General features: G+C 38.4%; 1 protein-coding gene across 1 annotated transcript; it reads left to right on the plus strand.

The window, feature by feature from the left end:
* The first annotated feature begins 1148 nt into the window (after positions 1 to 1148).
* CPB1 (carboxypeptidase B1) lies at positions 1149 to 20385 on the plus strand. Its single transcript, XM_066326373.1, has 11 exons — positions 1149 to 1239; positions 1325 to 1400; positions 3030 to 3154; positions 5474 to 5573; positions 6140 to 6241; positions 7473 to 7574; positions 9871 to 9981; positions 10060 to 10150; positions 10839 to 11041; positions 18828 to 18912; positions 20158 to 20385. Exons 1-11 carry the CDS (start codon positions 1169 to 1171, stop codon positions 20343 to 20345), a joined length of 1254 nt encoding a protein of 417 aa, XP_066182470.1. The 5' UTR covers positions 1149 to 1168; the 3' UTR covers positions 20346 to 20385.
* Positions 20386 to 21417: the final 1032 nt, after the last annotated feature.

Here is a 21417-nt window from a genome sequence, read left to right on the forward strand (position 1 = left end):
TAAAATGCTCAAAGACAATTCAAATTTCTGTACCTTGAAACTGTATCTACATCTTTTAATCTGAGATGAATTCTATTATTTTTCTAATAAATTTTCACATATTATGTAATACATATATATGTAGAGATTATCTGTGTCTGAACTCCTTTCATTTGCCTGGTTACTTAGGCATAACAGGAGACAGATCTGAGTTTGTAAATTTCCTTTTTTTATTTATTTGTACACTGATTCATTTAGAGGCTCCCTGTCGAAAACATCAGTCACATCAGGACACAACATCAACAGACAATTAATGTTGCATTCTATGCCAAGTGCTCGTTAATGAAAACTAAACAGATGCAAGTGCACTGATGCAATCACCAAACTGTTCTTCAGAGTAGGCACAACATGAAAGTTAAAGATAAAAATGATTTTGTGTAACTACAGTTCATTTGATCTTTTTAGTAAATTCCACAGTATTGCTTAACCTGTAAGAGGTTTACCTCTGATCCACACATGGTGAAATTAGACAATGCACAAGAATCAGCAGCTGCATTACATGGAGTATGTGTGCAACCCTACTGCTACTAGAAATTTCTGCTCTTTCAGTTCTGCAGACACCTGACTTAAATTTCAGTGAAGTGAGCAAAGAACCAGTTCAGTACTTTCCTTCTCTGTTGGGGGAAAAAAAAAAAAAGCTAATTGGTATATATCCCAATTGGTAGATTCCTCTTTGGCAATAATATATCAAATTCAAACCTATATTATTCAGGAAGAGGAATATTGTGATTAAGAGCAGGCACACTGCAACAACATCTGATGGATATCTACCCCTACACAAAGTAACCATAAAATATTATAAAGTTTGTAATTCAGCAACCTGCTTATTAAAAACAAATCTAAATTACATGAAACAGGAAAATAACAAAGTAAATTAAATTCGCTTTCTCATTTCAAGAGTTTATCCAGCTCAAAGAGCCAGATTCTTTAGGCAGCCCCTTGTGAGATTTTCAGCTGTTTTCACAGGTGTGGAAGAAAACACAGACTAAAAATAGTACGCAAATAATACAAGGCCATGGAAATAAACTATCAGTTGATCAGAGGGTAGTTCTGGTGTATAATTGATAAAAAGAAGGACAAAACAAGTTATAAAAGCAGCACAAAAATAACAGAAAACCTGTTCAGAAAAATGTGGGCACTCTTGCTTCTCGTAGGTGCTGCATCTGTTTCTGCTCACCTGCAGGATCATTCTTTTGATGGGTAAGAACAGACCCGTCTGTGATTTCTTCTGCATGATCAAAAGGCTTTCAACTCTTTCAAATCAAATCTTTTTCTCCTCTTACAGACAGAAGGTGTTTCGTGTGCTTCCGCAGAATGATGAGCAGGTGGAAATCCTCAATTTCCTTGCCAGCATCATGGAGGTAAAGGACTTGGGGAAATGGTTATATTGTAGTTGAAAGTTGAAAATGGAAAATTTCTCCTTTTGCTCAAATAATAGAATTTTTTTAATTGTGCTACTGAATTAAATACCTAATTTTGATTTCATTCAAATCAGCTGTATTTTTTTCTTTAGAAGGAATGGGACAAGTTGATAAAACCAGAGCTACACAAAACATTCAAATACCTTCCAAGAAACTCTGGTTTACCCAGGCTGAATATCAAAGTGCCCATCAGAATTTACTAATAGAATAAATAAATACTGTATTCAGAGTGGGGTGCTTTCAAAAATGTATTGGGTAAATCATGGAAATTCTTTTACCATTATAGGTGAAACATTTCCCTCATGTAAATAATCTAAAAATCTATAATCCCAGCAAAATTAATTTTCCTTTGGCCTCTAGTCTCTCATGTCATCTTTTCTTCTCTGACTTTCCTTTAAAGCTTCCTTTCTCTCTGAGCTTCATGTTTCTCACTGACCTTGATGTAGATAAATGATGACACAATGACACGATGAAAAACAATAAAGACAGCAAATGTGTTTTCAATATTTCTGTTCAGCTTTGATGTTGTAAAATAGCTGTTGGTGAAAAAGACACCATTAGCTGTAGGATGAAAGGATGGTATTTTTAATGAAGTACAGATGTAGAGACCCATCATCAACAGGCTACTACAGCATGCTGGAACAGTTTTCTGTGGAAGAACATGCTATTGGAATGGTGCTGCCAATATTAATGAAATTAATACATACCATGCTTGCTTTAAAGCGTGAAGTATCAAAGGATTGTTTGTTTTCTTTTTCTTTTAAGAAAAGATCCCTGAAATACCACTGTTATACAAAGCAGTCAGTCAGGACTGATGTAATTGTATATTCATCACCTCACTCAATGACACATAATTCATGAATAACCAGCCCAAATTTCTTTTACCTTCATGAGATGAAAGGGTGAAAAGGCATCAGGCTGGCAAATCAGCTTTGTTTCCATTGGCCTTCAACAGGGCACTAAATCCAGTGGCCTGGGTGCTTACTACAGCAAAAATAAGTGAAGTAGTAATAACACTGTTGTTTGTCCACTTCAAATTAAATATCTTCAAAGGCAAAGGTTCCTCATACAAACTTAAGCAATCTCTCCTAAAACCACTCATACAGACAACAGTCTTTTTCAACTGATTTATGGAAAATAGTCACACAGTTCACCTCTGATATTGACTTTATTTCTCTCTAACATTTGTATGCAAAAACCCAAGCAAAAAAAAAAAAAAGAAAGAAGCTGTAGAAACAAGTTATAAATATAGTTATAATATTCACAATTCTGTATGAATGCAGATGCTGGAGAATTCTTGACATTTGTGAATTTGTCACTGTCCTCTCCAGAATTCTGCCATCTAAAATGCAGGGCCTAAGAAAATCTTAATCAATTTCCAGTTACATTTCCAGGAATTTAGGTTGATACTTGTGGGAAGCAATGCTGAATCAGTGTGACAGGATAGGCATGAAATTCAGTATATTGATCACAACCTCACCAGCACACATACATCGACCTAAAAATCACATCCACATGTATTTTTTTATTTGTTTGGGGTTTTTGTGTAATTATTTGGTCTTCTTTCAGGTTGACTTTTGGCGGCCAGACTCTGTCACCCTGATAAGGCCAAAAATGCAAGTTGATTTCCGAGTCGAAGCTCAGAAGTCCTTTGATGTTGAAGATCTTTTGAAAGAAAGTGGAATGGAGTATCAGTAAGTTTGTTCTCACTACCTCACTTTGAATAGAAGGGTATTGAATGCCATGGAGGATGTGTTTGAGCTTTTCATATTGGTCAACCGATTTTCCTGTCACAAACTTCATCCCTCCTGTGGATGCCTCTGCTGGCTTCAGCTTTCCTATGACAGTTCAAATGGACTGTAACCACTCTGCATCGAAGGGGTGAGATGAAATGTTGATAGAGGCAAGAGACAGGAAGCAGAGATCCAGTACCAGAAATTTCCCTGGGGTGAAAGCTCACTGCAATACACAAGGCTGGAGTATGTAGTGGGATAGAAATATTTCCTACAGACAGAATGCAGCAAAGGTTTAGAAAGAGCCAGAAAATACACCAGATGAAGGAAATGGACGGGGAATGGAAGCCAGAAAATAAAATGGTGAGCCCCAAGGGCTACCATGAGAAGATCCCCACTGAGTTGCAGAACAATAGCTACAAATAGGCAAAAAATCCTCAGCATGTGACAGACAGAAGACAGCTGCCAGGTGAAGGGCCGAGGAAGCCTAGAAAACAGATTCCCAGGACAGCCTTGTGCTGACTGAAGCCACACAGCTGATCCGTGGCCAGGATGTCTCCAAAGAGAGAGCTGAATATGACTGCAGCACAAGTGGAGTAAACAGAGCACAGTGCCACATTACACATCACTGGGAACAGAAGCACGGTAGTGAGTAGTACTAATGGAAGAATAAGGAGAATGGGGAGTTGCCTGGTGCTGTTCTTTACTTTGCATCTTCCAATCATTGTGTAAGCATTAACTGTGGATGAGAAATTGATTTTGAGCTGGAGTGGAGTGGGCTTGTCTATCTTAATTTCTCCTTTCCCTCCACTTAAGCATTGCAAAGTGGCTCTGCCCAGCTTCATTATCAGGCTTCTTCTATGTGTAATGTATGGTCTGTCAACATCATGTATTCAGACACTGAAAATCAGTAGTATTTGATCAAGTTTTTGTTATTTAATTTGCCTGAGTGTAGAGTTTTTGTCTCTCAGCCCCACTGTCATTGCTACTAGACCAAGCTCCTTCATTGGACATCACACTTTTTTCAGGATAACTTTCATGATCTGCTAAATCCAAAGTTAATCCCGCCCTAAATTTACTGGCATCATGGCAATCGTGTCTAATTTGTATGCCTCTGCAGGAACAGAATCTAAAACCACTCTAGAATAAATGGTTTTCAATAATCCCACAGTGCACACACACTCCTGTTTCAGTGGAATTTCCTCTTCAGCAGAGGAGTTACTTTACATGTGTTCGTTTTCCTATAATATTCATGAACTGCCTCAGGTCCATGCACAGATCTTTTGATTGCAACAAAAGGCCAGAATGTCTGGAAGCTGTCCCTGACAAACTTGAGTGGATCGTCCTTGTGACAACCCCGGCTGTTACAATTCTTTTGAAGTGCAGCTGCAGTGCCGTGACATGTCACTTGCAATGTTTGTACTGAAGGCTGCTGGTGCCTCACAAACTGGCCTCCTGCTCCTCTATCCAAATCACAAATGATCAAGGACATATCTTGGATGAATAAGATCTGTAAGAGTTTTAAGACAGGCACTGGAAAAACAAGAGGACTTCATTTTTTGATAGCCAAGGCTGAAATACAAGCAAAAGGTCCTCAAGATGCTCAGTGATAAGTTGTGCCTTTGTGTCAGCCCCAGGGGAAAATGAACAGGAGAGGTCCAACCAATCCAGACAGGATGTTGAGGGGGTTTTGCAATTGTGTGTTCTATTTAATAGCTCACCTCACTTACACTGAAGTGTTTGGAGGAGGGATAACACCACCTGCAACAGAGCTGTCAAACCACATCGAACTTTGGAAGCTTGGTTTGACAGAGAATTTCATCAGGCAAACATCTCTGAGTTGCTGCCTGGTTTTGAAACATTGCTGCAGTCTAACTCTCCTCCAGTGCCAAAAGTTCAAGAGGGCCCTTTTCCTTTTGAGGCAGAAGCAGCTGGCAACCTAAGATCAGCCTGGAGCTCATTTTTAGATTAGACACACTCTGTCTCAGCATTGCCATTTTTCTGAAACCAAACTGTTGCCACCCTGGGGTTTGTTATTATGGGAGTGAGGCAGGTGCTAATTGACAGGAACCTATTGCTCCTTGGTCCTTCTGGTGGCAAGATTGAGGCAGGACGTAGTCGAAACTTGAAACTAAGATATCTTAATATCTTATTTTCAACCTGCCTACCTTCCCTTTCACAATCTATGCACCCAAATGCTGGCCAGACCTTGAAATATCTTACTTTTCTGCTTGAGTACTGTATGGTTCTCTTCTCACTTTTTATGGTGCCTTCTTGCAGAGTTCTGATTGACAACCTGCAGGCTGCACTGGATGCCCAGTTTGACAGCAAAGCTCGTACTGCCAGCCACAGCTATGAGAAGTACAACAACTGGGACACGGTAAAGTCTACAACATTTACCACGTTATCAGCTTGGTACTTCAGCTTCTGTAGTCGAAGTGCTTCCAGCCTTCTTCCCTTTTCCTCTGTTACATCCATTGATATGACAATGCTTCCAAAACCTCCTTCCTCTTCATTACTGAGCTAGTTTGTGTAACCTACATTGCCTCTACTTCTGCTCCCAATGCTGCAAAGAACCTCTGGCAGAAAGCCAATGACCAGGCTGAGATGCTTCACTCTTAATTTCCTCCTTCCTTTTCACTACTTTTCCCATCTCCTCTGCTAAACCACTCAATTCCATTCCCTGCCTCAGTTCTAGCTCTTCCTGTCCTACTGTAAGACCCCTTCCTCCTTTTTTCACATGCCATGCTCATTTTTCCTGACATGTAATCCTGGCCTTGTTAGTCTTCACATCTTTGCAGCGGCTCTTTGGAAATCGACAAATTGTATTAAATATTCGGTCACATTAGATGCTCAGAAAGACTGTTCTGACTTGAAGTCTGCAAATTAATCAGTCTGGACCTAAGGAACACAGACATCAATAGATTTAATCTCTTTATTAAACAGATTGCTGCTTGGACTGCTGATATTGCTGCTCAGAACCCAGACCTTGTCTCTCGTAGTGTAATTGGGGAAACATATGAAGGACGGCCAATGTACCTGCTCAAAGTAAGTGCCTCCATTTCTTCATGCCAGACCCTTCCCTTGTCAACCTCTGCAAGATCATGATGTCTAATAATACACCAATGATGCTAACAAACTGTCTAAAGGAATAGACATTTTGCAGAAAATCTAATCTATTTTGTTTACTACTACTATGATTTTTTTAAAAATTGTATTTTTAAGGGAGCATAATGAATTATTAGAAGTTCAGACATAAATTCAATCACACTACTGGGAGCTATTTGAATAGTAATCTACCTTTATGTTCTCTCCATCTGTTGTTTGTAAACCCATTTGCTCTAAAAGCATCTCTAAATGTCAGTCTCTGCCAACAGGAAACAAATTTCTGTCTTCACCGTATATAATTTCGAGATGATTTTGATTAGGCTAAAGTTAATTTTGTTTCCAGTAGCTTGTACAGGGCTGGTTTGGATTCATGCTGATTTGGAAACGGTGTTGAGAATTCAGGGATATTTTGGTTACTGCTGGGCAGTGATTACACAGAGCCAAGGCCTTTTCTGTTTCTCACACCCCCAGCCAGGGCAATGGCACCTGGGGGTGACCCAGGGGCTATCCCAAAGCACAGGGCTCAGGCTTAGTGATAAACCAGGGGGCAGGTGGGTCAGGGCCACTGCACAGCGACTGGCTGGGCAACTGCTTACATTTGCATCACGTGCCTTTCTTGGGGTTAATTTCTTTGTTTTTGTCATTTTCCTTTTCATCATTATCATCATCATCATTATTCATTAAACTATGCTTATCTTGGCCCACAAGTTTTCTCTGAGTGAGTTACTATGTTATGCTTAGTTGCCAGCTGGGTTTAAACCACTGAATATTTTTTTTCATAATCTTATTAATTAATAAGACAATAACTTAAATTAAGGTGAAAGAATAAGGAGTACTTACCACAAAATGCACAAGTATTTACAATATTATTCAAACATTCAAGATAAACTTCTAGAGACACTACAGGAAATAAATCAACAGTGCAGAGTAATCAAATAATTGGGGGGAGCTTATCTACATTAATAAATCAAAATTATTAAGAATATTTTTTAGCTTGAATATCATGGTTAGCTACAGTTGGGAGCACTCCATAGATTTCCATTTAAACAAGGAATACTGTGTTTGTATAAATGTTGACTTTTTAGGTCAGCAAGCTGATTGACTTGTTCTGCATACAATTTATTTTGTTCCAGCCCTGGGGTGTTGTTTTTGTTTGGTTTTTTTTTCCTAGCTAGGAAAAAGTGGTCTGAATAAGAAGGCCATCTTTATGGATTGTGGTTTCCATGCAAGAGAGTGGATCAGCCCTGCCTTCTGCCAGTGGTTTGTGAAAGAGGTCAGTAAACTTAATGATGAAAAAATACTTTACAAAATGCAACTGTTTAAGAAATCCTTAAGTGAGCAGCAAAAGCTCAAAGGCCACCGCCTTTTCCCCTCTAAATATGTGTCTGCTCATGCCTTCTCCTCACCTCAGAGGCTTAAGGTGTAACTACTTAAACCAGATCTTTGTGCTTGGACCTGTAATCTTTCAGCAGCTTAAGACAACCAGAAACATGTCCAAAAGGTACTGACAACCACAACAGTCGCTCGATTTGTAAATTCTTTTTTGCACCTGTAGTCAGAGAAAGGTGAGAGAAAAGCAAATAGCTCTAGTAACACTATAAGCATAGCCATGTTCTGTACACAGAGATAGGCAATAAGAAAATTCAAGGGCACATCAGAAGGCACCAGAATGCACTCCAGACCAGCTGATTTCTTACACTGCCAGGTGGTGGAACCCTTGCAACCAGCTTTATTCAGTAAGGCAACAGAGAGGCTGGAACAACCCTCAGCTCAGAACTGAGGAAATGTGCCCAAGAAAGGAGGAAGACTAAAATCGAAGCTCCCTAAGCTCCACTCAGGAAGAGGGAAATGCATATGCATCCCTTTGAGCTGCCACTTCAGGCTGTACAGAAAGGTGATAAAACATTAAACCTTATTCAAGGAAGAGCTGCATAGGTGAAATTAGCTTCACTTCAGTCTGGGATACTTCAGGTCTTGAATTAAACAATTTTATGTTCTTTATATTTTCTTTCTCACCACCAATATAAAGCAGGTGGGGGTATCAAATGCTGCATATCATCTTCACAGAGACAGTTATATTACCCCTCAGATGGGGGAGGTCAATCTAGCAGAGCAATTTACTGACTGAATCTCAAATTTTGTACTAACTTCTGTTGGAAGATTAAAAAAAAACACCAACCAAACAAACACATCAATAAAAGCACCAGAAGCAGCAGCTGGAATTTAAAACCCAAGAAAAGGAAAGCAAATACATGTGAGCCAGCAATGCTGGCAGAGGCCTCGGTGGCAAGTATAATCTCAGTCTTATCAGACAGGCATGCAGTTTTGTGTAGGGAGCAGTGGAAATTGGAAGTGACATTTCGGTGGAGTCAATGGGAATATGATTTCATTAGTGCCTAATAAGGCTGCAGACAGTATGTGGTACCATTTTTCTCTCAGTAATTCACGTCACTGCAGCTGTCATTTTCACTGTCTGGTCACTTAATTCATGAGTGTACCTGACACCAGCAGTGCCTCTGCTCAGGGTGTCCACAGGCACAAGTGCTTCATGAGTGCAGACCTCTGAGCATCATCAGAATTTCACTTGGGATTGCTTCTAGACATATAAGTAAAAAAAAAAAAAAAAAAAAAAAAAAAAAAAAAAAAAAAAAGAGAAGAACATGAGCAAGGTGGTTGCTTATAGGTATCTCAAAAAAGTACACATACAGAAACAACAACAAGAAGCATAAAATAAAACCCAGGAAAAATAATTTCAGGTGATCTGAGACTGCTTTGCTAGATTTTATATCCCACCCTCCTACTTGTCAGGACAAAAAATGTCTTTTTCCATTGTATTGCCACCTGTGTTGCCCTTTATGGCTGCATAAACAAAACATGGGTGCAACGCACTTAGAGCAAATTTCCATGATCATTGTAAGGTCTCTCAACACTAATATGAATCTGTGAACAAGCATAGCAAGTGCCAGACCATAAACAATCAGGGTATAGAGGATATTGCAGGAGATTCTGTTTGTTATTCAATATCTGTGCCTGGAAAAGTGCAGGGGAAAATCTGTCTCCCTATGAATAAAAGCATCCACAAAATTATGATTGGAAATGTGATAGGATGCTACTTAGAAATATTCTCTATAATTCTGGTTGTTGATGAAATTTCTGCAAAACAGATACAAAAAATGGACATAACGATTTCTCATTCTCACATAAATTAAACTCAAACTTTTAAGGTGTTAGGATGTAGGAATATATATGGACAGCAATATTGTTCTGCCTGTAATCAAGAAGCTAGCAGATGGAAATCTCTTTCCAGTTCTTGTCCTGTTCAAAATCAACATCCTTCATCTTATAATTTATCTGGCAGTATAAGATGGTTTTCTAACAGCAGTGTGGTTTGAGGTGCAGATCTAAGCACATGTAATAACACAGGGGTGCCAATCTCATGTGCTGGAGTGACCTGGATGACTTTTTCTACCACATTCATTAATCCCTGACCCAGACCCAGGCCTTTACATATGTACTGGAGATAAACATCTGTGAAGCATCATCAGCTTTTTCTACTTTTCTCCAAATAGGCTGTGGAGACCTATGGAAAAGATACTGTCATCACCACACTCCTCGACCAGTTGGATTTCTATGTTCTGCCTGTTGTTAACATTGATGGTTACGTTTACACTTGGACAAATGTAAGTACACTCTTCTTTCTTACCCTTGGAGAAATCGGCTGTCAGAACTGTTAGTTCTCATCTATGATTGTGTTGCAGGACCGCATGTGGAGAAAGACCCGCTCTAAAAATGCCGGGAGCATTTGCATTGGGACAGATCCCAACAGGAATTTGAATGCTGGCTGGTGCAGTAAGTGTCTCCTAACAAAAGTTGCAAGTGGTTACACGCAAGTGAAATAGGCAGTATACTTAATTATGGATTTCCCCTACCTGATGGTCCAGCTTCAGCTTGAGTGAAGCATTGCAGAGTAGCTTCTGTTTAATTTTAGAGCAGTTTTGGGAAAAAAAGCCAAACTTTGGCTATTAACATCTTCAGTATGGCTATTTCTATGAACATATCTGCACACACATGTGCATATATATACATATATACTCACACATATGTATTCACATATATACAGACACACACATGGTTATGAGTTCAGACCAGAAAACAAAGGAGCTTGCTTTCATGAAAAGAGGTCGCTAGCAAGTGGTTTCCATTTCTCTGCTCCATGGAAGTGCCTTACAAATGGAGAAAGTATGCAAGGAGAAGACAGTTAAGTACTGAAGCAAATCAATATGCCAAAATAGTCCCTTAATACCGGGCTTTGCATCCATTTTCATGTTCTTTCAACTATTCACACTGTAAAGTACATGTTTATTCATTGCTATGGGATGCTTCCCAGCATCTTAAATATGCCATAAAATATTTCCTCCTCTAATATGGCATGTGTATTAGCAGGATTTCCAAGGCTTACCTACAAAGTGGTGTAACATGACTCTCCTAACAATCTACTTCTTCATTAAGTACTCATTAAATCCACCTTTCTTCTCAGCTCTTGGGGCCTCGAGTTCCCCCTGTGCTTCCACTTACTGTGGTTCTGCACCCGAGTCTGAAAAGGAGACCAAGGCTTTGGCAGATTTTATTCGCGAACATCTTTCTACAATCAAGGCATACTTGACAATTCACTCCTATTCCCAGCTACTGCTGTTTCCTTACTCGTACACCTACAATTTGCCATCGAATTACAACGAACTGGTAAGTCTCTCTGTCATCCTGACTTCAGGAAAAGGATAAGCAAAAATCATCACTTGTTACTTACGTCCCTTTAATTTCAAGCAGTTTCTTTAACATCTGGAAAGAATCCATATTGCTGTTTTTTAAAAATATTTTGTCTTAGCAAGAACAAGGGATCTCTGTCTACCCCTTTCTACTGAACCTTAGTTCTTGCTGAAGTTAAATGATGAAACTCCTATTGGTACAGGGTCAAGACAACGAGGTAGTTCTTGACAAAAGTATAATTGAAAACAGATACAAAAGATGTAAAAAGTTTCAGTTTTGAGACCTTTTCCAAGAGGCTTGGATTTAAACACAAACATTTTATATTAAGAAGAGGAGAGGATGAATGTGGTATTTTAAAGGACAATTTCTCTTTTATCAGTTCTAGAGAAAAGCCACACTTTAATGCCATTTAAGAAAGACTTTTTCTTTAATCCTTAAAAACAGATAGAGAGTTTAGAGCTATTAAATGTGTACAAAAGCTGTAAACATTTCATAGTCCAAGAATCAACAATCATGAATAATAAAATTACTTCAGTTCTCTGGCATATTAGCAATTAGAATCTGTTGGCAGGCAAAATAACACAGCAAGACAAAACAAACACATTTTGATTCCCCCTCTTTCCTCGATGCTGCCAAAAGTCCAAGGCAACAACAATGTGTGTTGCTCTGCTGTGCAGGTTTGACAGATTTATGAGTGTTCCCAAATACATGTCTTGGTTCTGAACACAAATACAAACTGGGGCCAAGAGTGAAGTTTCTTGTTAGATTTTTTTGCAGCCTAGAAGAGAAGATAAAATTAAAGCGAAGATTTTTCTTAATTTATATTCCAGGAATTTTTTTATTGAAATTATTCCAGGGAGTGGTAGTAATGACTTGCCTTCATTTTTTACAGAAGCTTCATAATTCACATATCACAGTTCAGTCTAAAGTAATAAAGCTTAAAGCACTTAAAGCTGCTTTGCTCTCAAGATCACAAAGTTCTTATTTGTCAAAAATTTGCATGAAATTCTGCCCCCATTTTTTGATGAAGAGCAAATGTGAGGAAATGTAACTAAAAGTACAGCATGTTTCTCACAGTATTAAATGAAAAATACATTGACAACTCATCACTAAAACAGCCCTTAGCAGTAAGAAATAACCTATGTGCTTTGCTAGGTTTTAAAATTCTTAAATTAAAATTTAACATTGTCACTGTTCTATTCTAACACACAGTAAAATTTAAACTCCCCTTTCCTGCCGTAGAAGACAATTCTGCTCTTACCACAGAGCATAAAAATTGAATTGCTCAGGAATACAGGACATATGTTCTTCTTCAGCCATGGGATTTCACTTTGTATATTAGTCTACCCAATATCACTTTATTCTATATTTTAAATCAGTCACACTGATACCAGATAGAGTTCCATTATATTCTTCTACAGAGCAACCACAAATCTCATCACCAGGGCAAGGTTACCTTATGAGCACTTTTCACATCTTAATTGAGGGAAATTACTTCCTCTGCTGATGATCCCAACAGAGACAGGAGGATCCTAGAGGAGTTCAACCTGTGCAGTATCTGATTTTTTACATGGGAAGACTTGTTACCAAAAGTCCTCTTGGACAATGAGACCAGAGTAACACCCAATCAACATTACCTGTACTTGAGATAATTAAACAGAAAGGACCTTATGCACTCCAATGTCAGTGAATTCAATTGACTTCCACAGGTTGTGGGTCAGGTTCACAAGTGCAGCTTTTTGGGTTAGTTCAAATAACTAAGATACATTCATTCAAACTGTGACTAAAGAAAATTTAACATTTTCAATCAACAACTATACTTGCTTGAGACAAGATAGCTACAAAAAGAGGAATTACTTTATATGCCAATTGCTGTGTTTAATGTCTAAAAGTTCTGTCTAAATTTAGAATTTGGAGAAATGCTGAAGAATGAGAATCTTAACTTTTAACAGATATTTTTTGGCAAATAAAAGAATCATAAATCATTCTTTAAATGAAGAAGCAAAATTTATAGCGCCATTATCTTATCTTAGATGTTATTTTTACCCTGACAGATCTAATAAATTAAAGGAAATAGAGCTGCAATTTCTTATCTCTTTCAGTGAGCAACTGGACATGTGTTTAAACAAAACCTCGCATGTCTGCTTCTAATTAATAACATTTTGTTCCACTGTATTTAATTAAAAGCAACATACTACCATGGGGCTTATTTGCATTCCAGTGTCCAAGATACAGAGAGGTGCAAAAATTGAGTAATCTGAGACCCAGGACACAGAGTCTGCAGAAGAGAAAGGTCCAGAGAATGCCTGTACCTTCCTTCCCTGAACGTAGTGAACAATGTGTCCTTGTGGTTCAAAAGGCTTTTTCTGTTTGCAGCCTCAAGAGATCACCAGAAGGCCTAAAACTGGGTTTGTCAGGTAGAACAGGGCAGTCTGAGAACCCCTTTATGTTCCGCTGCATTGCTCAGAAAATCAGAACAACTCAAAGATATTGTAACTTATTTAGAGCCAGGGATTAGAACTATCCCTCAACCACGCCTTGTCTTGGGGTGCAAAATGTGAGGAAAGTCACGTATGTCCCTTCCCACAACTTCCCACTCTTCCCCTGAGATGCAAGAGGATCTGTGAGGTTATAAATCCCACAGCTCACAAGGATTTTCCTCACATTTGTCTCCCTTTATTCAGGGTTATTGTTTTGTCCCCCCAACCTAGGAGTTGCACAAAATTTTCACTGTTATCCAAACAACAAAAATAAAATCCAAGACAGGAAAATCTAGGTCAGGAATTTCTCAGAAGTTACACAATATTCTTGTGATGACACCCTTAAAGAAATATGTCCTCCTTTTGGAGAATCACATTTTGTCTGCTCTTGGCTGATTCTTTACTATACCCTGGCATATTGCCCTGAACACAGAATACTCACTTGAGTCCCTGTCCTACAAGGAACAGAAGCATTAGCTTTTCACAATAACAAAATATGCTTGGCAAGACCAATATCTCTCCACACCCCAAAAAGACTATTTTCATCTTTATTTTACTATTCACATTTTTGTCCTCTTGCAATAAAGAACTATGTATTTAATCAGACTTTTCATAAACAGTTCAGCCCATATTTTTTTAATCACTTCTTACATTTGCCTCAGCTTCCCGTTAGGTCCCCCTATGCTTTTTTCATTTTCAGCAGACAATTCTAGCTTTATCAATTGTTTGCATTTGAATTGCCTCTTAACTGTAGTTTGAGAGAGCAGAGGAATGTACATCATTCCCTTCCTTCCTTTCCAGCTGAATTTCATCTCTCAGTTAAACTCAGCACCAAATACATGTGTGCAGCCAGCTCATACTCACTTATTAGATTAATGTTATTACAGTTATTACAGTTTTACAGGTGTGTTATTACAGTTTCACAGGCTGCAGAATATTACATTCATTTACAACCCAAGATAATTCCAGTCTGTATTACTTGAATGCATACTGGCCGCATGGGTTGTTGTTTCAATTCACCAAAAATTAACCTTCCATATTGGGTCATTCTAGCATTTCACTTCCTCTTGAGTGCTTAAAATAAGACATATTAGAAAGTGGAGATATGCCCAGAGTCTGTGCAGCCTGCAAGAGTGAATTTCGAATATAGAGCCTTACTGTGAGTATCAGTCCCATTATTTAACTTAGTGCCTGGTTGTGAAGTCCTGAATATGCTTAAGACATATGAAGACATGTGAGTAAGAATTGTTGGATAGAGAAAATCCTACATCTAAGAGGCTCAGACAAGCTAACGAGCAGCTGCAATCTGCTGCTGTTGTATCTGTGCTATCGCACAGATTGTATCACTGTGATTGTACTACTTGTTACAGTAAATATTGTTAAAGTCGACTGGGAAGCACAACAAACATGAAAGTGGTCAGCAAAGCAGTATTTGAAATTGGCTTCACAGCTCCTCCACTGAGTTTACCACAACAGAACTGTTCTGTACTGGCAGTTTTCAAACTGTGAAAAGGATGTGTTTAGTGGCAGCCTCTTCCAGATGAAGTTCATGTGTGAATCTGGCTGATAGACAAGAGTCTCCAGCAGGTGTAGGGCCCAACTGAGTTGCAGTGGAAACCCTCTCACCAGGGACTGATTTCTTAAGCACTGTAGAAACTGTGACAGAAAAACAGGCTTGTAAAGAAAATGAATCATTCCACTGAAGTCCTTCTCTGGGCTCTTGGAGAACATGAGCAACAACAGAACAGTGAACTAAATTGCACATCACCACGGACCCTTGAGGAGGGAGTCTGTTTTTCTTGGCAAAACAAGAAGACTCAGAAGTTTCAATTCACTTGGCTAAAGCTAACTTAGCAAGTCCCCATTTTCAGATTTTCATTACAAAGGAAGTTGAGGGTCCCTTTACTTAACAAGTATAGCATGCAAGACCGAGGTGAAGGGAAAATAGTTTTCAGCCTTGGGCAAATCAGTTTGCAGTCCAGTGAGGGAAGAGAGCAAGGGGTCCAGTGAAGCAGTCAAAAGACTTCTCCAGACTGCTCTCAGATTGAGAGGGCAAAGGGAGTGGTCCACAAACAGCAGCTGCATATCAACATCTGTGGGGTGTTTCTAAATGGTCACAGTTTGCTGGCAAATCCACCCTGATGATACAAGAGTAAAATGTGGGAGATACTCCCATAAAAATTACCTATTAACACATAAAATATGCTTAGCTTGATAATTTATCTTGTTAGTTCAAACTTCCAACGTCATGAGAAAGAGACCATGTCTTTCATTAAAAGCTAATAACTGAAAAAACTTAGGTTTGAAAGTTGTTAATTATGTAAGATAATGACAACTGAGAACACAACTCTGCTGTCTCCCCGGCTCATGCACTCTGTACACAAGATCAAGTGAAATATTGGTAATTGCAGTGTAAACACAGATGGGTGATGAGCACAGGAAATGCTGCCTTCTGCTGAAATGACCAGCTCTGAGAGCTCAGCTGGGAGTCAGAAGCTGAAAAACCATTTCTCTTCCCAGTTACAAGGTGTTACTCTGGAGTTATTTCTTTGACTGCAGAGCACCACTTGTTTCTCTGCTACTATAAATCTCAGCAAAATTTTCCTCGAGAAAGACAAGTATAGTATAAAACTTAATAGTATAAACCCCCAAACAGACAAACTCCAAACAAATCACAACAATTCAGTTAATCCCATTATGTCAAGAGATGTAGAAAATCATTGAACAACAAAGATTATGCACAAAGGTCAGTAGGAAAACAATGTTTTACCTTGCAGGTGTATTCCAAATAATTTACAGGCTTGAAAACACTTTTCACCCTTTTGGAAAATTTTGGGCATTATTCATATACCTCTGTACAGACCTCCCTATTATTTCTTTCTTGTGGATTACTTTGAGTAATTGAGCTTTTTTGAAGAAAAACCCAAACACATTTTCCTCATATTTTGTATTTATGCTCACAAGCATTTACTTAATACACATTATTCCTGCTGGTTTATATTATATTATTAAAAAATGGCATAAGTTTCTATAAAGTTGAAATTTCTTTTTCTACCTTTAGGTTTTGGACTATAAATCTATTATGAAAATAAATTTAGAGAGTAACTTAAAGGAAAACAAAAAGACATCAAAACTTCTGATAAAGCTTTATTTCATAATGAAATAAATGCTTAGGCATGTTTTTCACTTAGGGAGGGTAATTTAAAAATACCACCTTTATCTCCAACCTGGAGAGCTTGAGGAAGTTGTTTATTTGGATTCTAGCCTCTAAACAGCTGGAAATCTCAACTGCTCTTTCTACAAACCTATGTTTTTACAACTTCCTGGCCAACAATAAAAAAATCCCTCAGGTAAAAAGACTTCCTGAAATAATTTTTCTGGTATCTGTTGTGGTATGATTTAAAGCTGTCATTTGTCTGCTGGGTGGAACAAATGTTCTGAGTCAAACAGCCCCACAGAGCAGCTCTGCTGTTCCATTGTCCCTACTTTAGTTAATTAAAGAGAGCAAATACCAGTTACCAACAGGTCTGCGTATTGTACCAGACAATCTTTCCAAATTTTATTTCCACTTTACATGGATTTGAAGAGAGGAAGAATCAGTTTACATTTAAAAATTCATCTGGTATTGAGAGAAGATTTGACTCAATCTCAGCTGCTGATTAAACGTGTATATTATAGACAACAGATGGCTGAAGAAAACATGGCATCACTAGCAGATAGCAGACTCCAACCTCTACAATTCTCTCAACATGTGTTAAAAATTATTATGGATTTTATAAAAATCAATTTGTTGAGGGATTAAAAAAGAAAGGAAAAAACCTAAACCAAACAAAAAAGAAGACCATAGGAGAGAGCTCAGCTATTCCAATTGCACTGGATCCAAGATTGTGAAATGCAGAGCAACAACATTCTTCCCTGCAATTGCTTGTCTTTGTGCAATAGACAGGCCAGAAACCAAACCCCACATTCAGGCACAGTCAGTGTTACAGGTGGAATGACAAGCTTTATGTATGCTTTGGTCTGCCTTGTTTAAATATCCTTCATATGCTAAAGGACCACAGATTCCTAGAGCAAACTCCCATAATTCCAAAATGTTCAAAACCAAATATTTGGGAATGGAGAAACACTTGCAGTTCTGCTAGAGAGTAGGTTGCCACCGATAATGCAAACATGTTCTGATGTTGTTTTTTAGAATCTGAGGAAGTTCTCTCAGTTAACTAAAATTTTCTAAATTCATTGTCCAATATGCCTTTTGAGTAATTCAGAGGAAGACTTGAAGCATAAGGATGAACAGAGAATATTTTACAATATATCTTCCACTGGGAAGTAAGCCAGAGTGTAACCTACAGAGAAGCAAAGGGCTTGAGGAAATTCCTGGAATAGTAAGCCATTCAGCTACAAGCTATAAAGAAATATATGGCAACCCATTGCTTATTCTTCTACTGAACATATGCTTTCAAAAATCATTCATATTTATCATCTGTTAGTAATAGTTTTCATCTTTTATTACCAACATGTTGCATAATGAAGAATTAGAAAAGCCATACGTTCCAAAGAAAAGTCTGTAATTTTCCTTAATACAAACATACAAAGCTTCATAGTACTATTGATGGGCCTGATCCAACCCTCACTGAACCAGTGGGAGTTGAAGGAGTCCCTCTGTGCACAGGAAATGAATTGAAATTATGGAGACTACATATGGTTTCAGGGTAATTTATGCCTTTTTTGGCTGTTAATATTTATAAGACCTTAATCTGCTTCCACTTGTATCAATGTCCAACTCCCCTGACTGAGCTGACTCTGCTCTGAATTTATAGCTGCACGAACAGAGGGAAAAGAAAGGTTATTGTATGTTTGCAATTCACTGTGCCAAGTTATTACCATCCTCTAAGATTCTCTTATCGCTAAGTAAGGTTTTTTATTTAACCTCATACAAGCTTCTTCGAAGTCTAGAAAGTGCTGTTACCTCTTGTCCCCTTATCTGTCCAAACCCCCCTGGACTGTACACCAGGCTGCAACAGACCATCGACAGACTGGAGCACACTCCATTAAAGCGTTCTCACACTCCTGTGAGAACAAGTTCTTTGCTGACAAGCTCTTCTCACAACCCCAGAACAAGCTGGGCCTTGGCAGCTACTGACGCCTGCTCATGCTGAGAGGTCGACGACAGTTTTCAAATAAAAGCTTCTCCAGCACAGCTTTTCAGTTGTACAACAGTGAAATTGCCTAGATTCACTCAGAAAGCTTCTGAAAAATCTGCATTTATCATTCTTTTCTTATAGAATTCCATAGCTAAAGCTGCTTCCAAAGAGCTGGCCAGTTTGTACAACACTAAATATACTTACGGTCCAGGAGCGGAAACAATCTGTAAGTATTGACCTAAATATACTGACATTCTTTATTAAGTGCTGTAGGACTATAAAATGCTGTTTTCTAGTGATTCTTGTTCCTCTTTCTAAGTGGTCTCCTTCTTTCTTCACATGCATATACTAAGAGGTATATATGGGACCTGTCATTTCTGAATTATGGGATAATTTATTCCTTAGGGAATAAAGTATGTGTGTAGAGAAAGTCAAGTGATGCAGTAAAATGTTTACGGATTTATGTGCATAGCACAAATTCCTTAATCATACACAGCTTAGATTTAAATATAAAAACCTTGACCTGAGATTTTCTGCATTTCTAGTATCTCCAACTCAAAAATGATATGAATCCTTTGATTCCACTGTGTCATGTGAATCCTTCAACCACTCTAGCAACACCAATTTCTTTTACTTTGCATTACATTCTGAGACACATACTAATTACAATCCTATTTGTAATTATTATACCCTTCTTGGGAACTCAGCTGTGGATATGGCTTTTGCAGTGCCAAAAGCCAAGTGGAGGTTGCCAAATCTAGATTTATAGAAATTTAATATCTCCCATATTTAAGATCTCCTTATTTACTTATATATGGAAGCTAATTCCTCTTGCCTATTTCTCCTTCCTCAAATAGTTATCCACCCCCTCCCAAATATTTAAAAAAAAAATAGTTTCTTCCAATTTTTACAATATTTTTGGAGATTCTTCCTTTAGAAATCTGTTGGTGATGCTTGGCAATTCTGGAGGCTCCTTCCTTAGCAAAAGTGACTGTTTTATTCTACCAGCTACTGAAAAGGGAGGGTACTTTTTTGTCCAGAAGAAAAAGATAGAGCTGAAATCCCAGATATGCAGTCCTTTCCCATCTCTGTGAACCTCAAAAAGCCACCCAGTGAGAGAGTATTTTGAGTATTTTGCTTCTGATACCAAGTGTTTCTAAATGCCCCCATGCAACCATGCCATTTTCCTGTTCCACAGACATTTCTCCCATGGTTTCCCCACAATCATGACAAGGAGGGAGAAGTTTAGCTTGTTTACATCTGCTTGCACAAGTCAGCTGGAACAAAGCTCATAAATGGCCTAAAATCACAGCAGCTTTCCTGAGAGAAGGATAAATCAATCAATTCACTGAATATTTCTTTTTATCTGTCCTTTCTGCATTCCTGGCTGTATGACTTGACTCATGTATTTCTCATTTAACGTGTAGCCACTCTTCCCCAGTTAAGCTTTATTTAATTTCTTTACCAACAGACCCTGCTGCAGGGGGCTCTGATGACTGGGCTTATGACCAAGGCATCAAGTACTCCTTCACTTTCGAGCTCCGGGACACCGGGAGATACGGTTTCCTTCTCCCTGAATCTCAGATAAAGCCAACCTGTGAAGAGACTTTACTTGCTGTTAAGTATATTGCCAACTATGTCCTTGAGCACTTGTATTAGAATGGAGTTCTAAAAACTATTAAAGTAGGATTTATGCAAAGATGCCTTCCTTTTTTGTCTTCCCTAAAAATTACATCTTTATTTCTCTATATCTAATGTTCTTTGTCATATCCTTAATCTATTACAGGTCACTAGACCTACAAGTTTTTCAAGAGAAATTTTAGAAATTCAAGAGAAACAAAACATTTTTATTAAGGCAACTGATATAGTTGGGGGATTGAAAAAGAAGGAGCACAAGATTAATCAACCTTATTGATTAAGGTCACCTTATTGATTAAAATTATCTTTAAACATAGGAGATGGGCTGAGCATTAGAGTTTACAGAGCCTGAATGTTAAGCACAATTAAACAACTAGGCGATCCACATAGATCTGTCTGTCTGTCACCTAAACATTCATTGCCTCAATGACAACAGTAGCAAGGAAAAGCTCACATCACATACTTTTAAATTATATTAGCTGTGATGTGCTCTTGTGAATTTTCTCAAAACCAGCCTGGATCTGTCCCATCACTGAAAAATAATTTGGATCTGCAGTCACTGCTAGTCCAATCTGGACTCAGTTATGAAAATTATAATTACTATTAGTGGCCAAAACTTGATATAAGTCATGCTACCCTGTATTTAAGGATCTCATGCTCACTACAGTAGCATTTCCCAAAGTGTTCACAGAGTCCTGGTACTTCCTGGGGCCCCACATGTTCCTACTGCCATGAGCAGAAGAATTATAAACAGCCATAAAGACTAAGTCTGGTGATAAATGAGTAACTGTTTCTTTCATGAAAAGCTGTAGAGAATTATCCCCTCCCAATCAATTTTCTGTACAGGTAATGTGGGTCTGATTGGGTCAGAGTGAGTAAAAGTGATAAATTGCCACTCAACATCTTTCCCACAGAGCTGCAGAAAATGTGTTTGGCGTCTATTAATACTGTTTGGAGCTTGGCTAATATGGGACACACTCTGCACCATGATAGGGAAAAACCTTATGTCAACACAGAACCTGGCTGATCTCCCTGCCACTGCCGGAAGCTCTGAACAGAGACTTCCACTGTCCATTGATGGTCCTGGAATTAA

This window comes from Sylvia atricapilla, chromosome 10, assembly GCF_009819655.1.
Source record: "Sylvia atricapilla isolate bSylAtr1 chromosome 10, bSylAtr1.pri, whole genome shotgun sequence".
Taxonomy (NCBI): Eukaryota; Metazoa; Chordata; class Aves; order Passeriformes; family Sylviidae; genus Sylvia; species Sylvia atricapilla.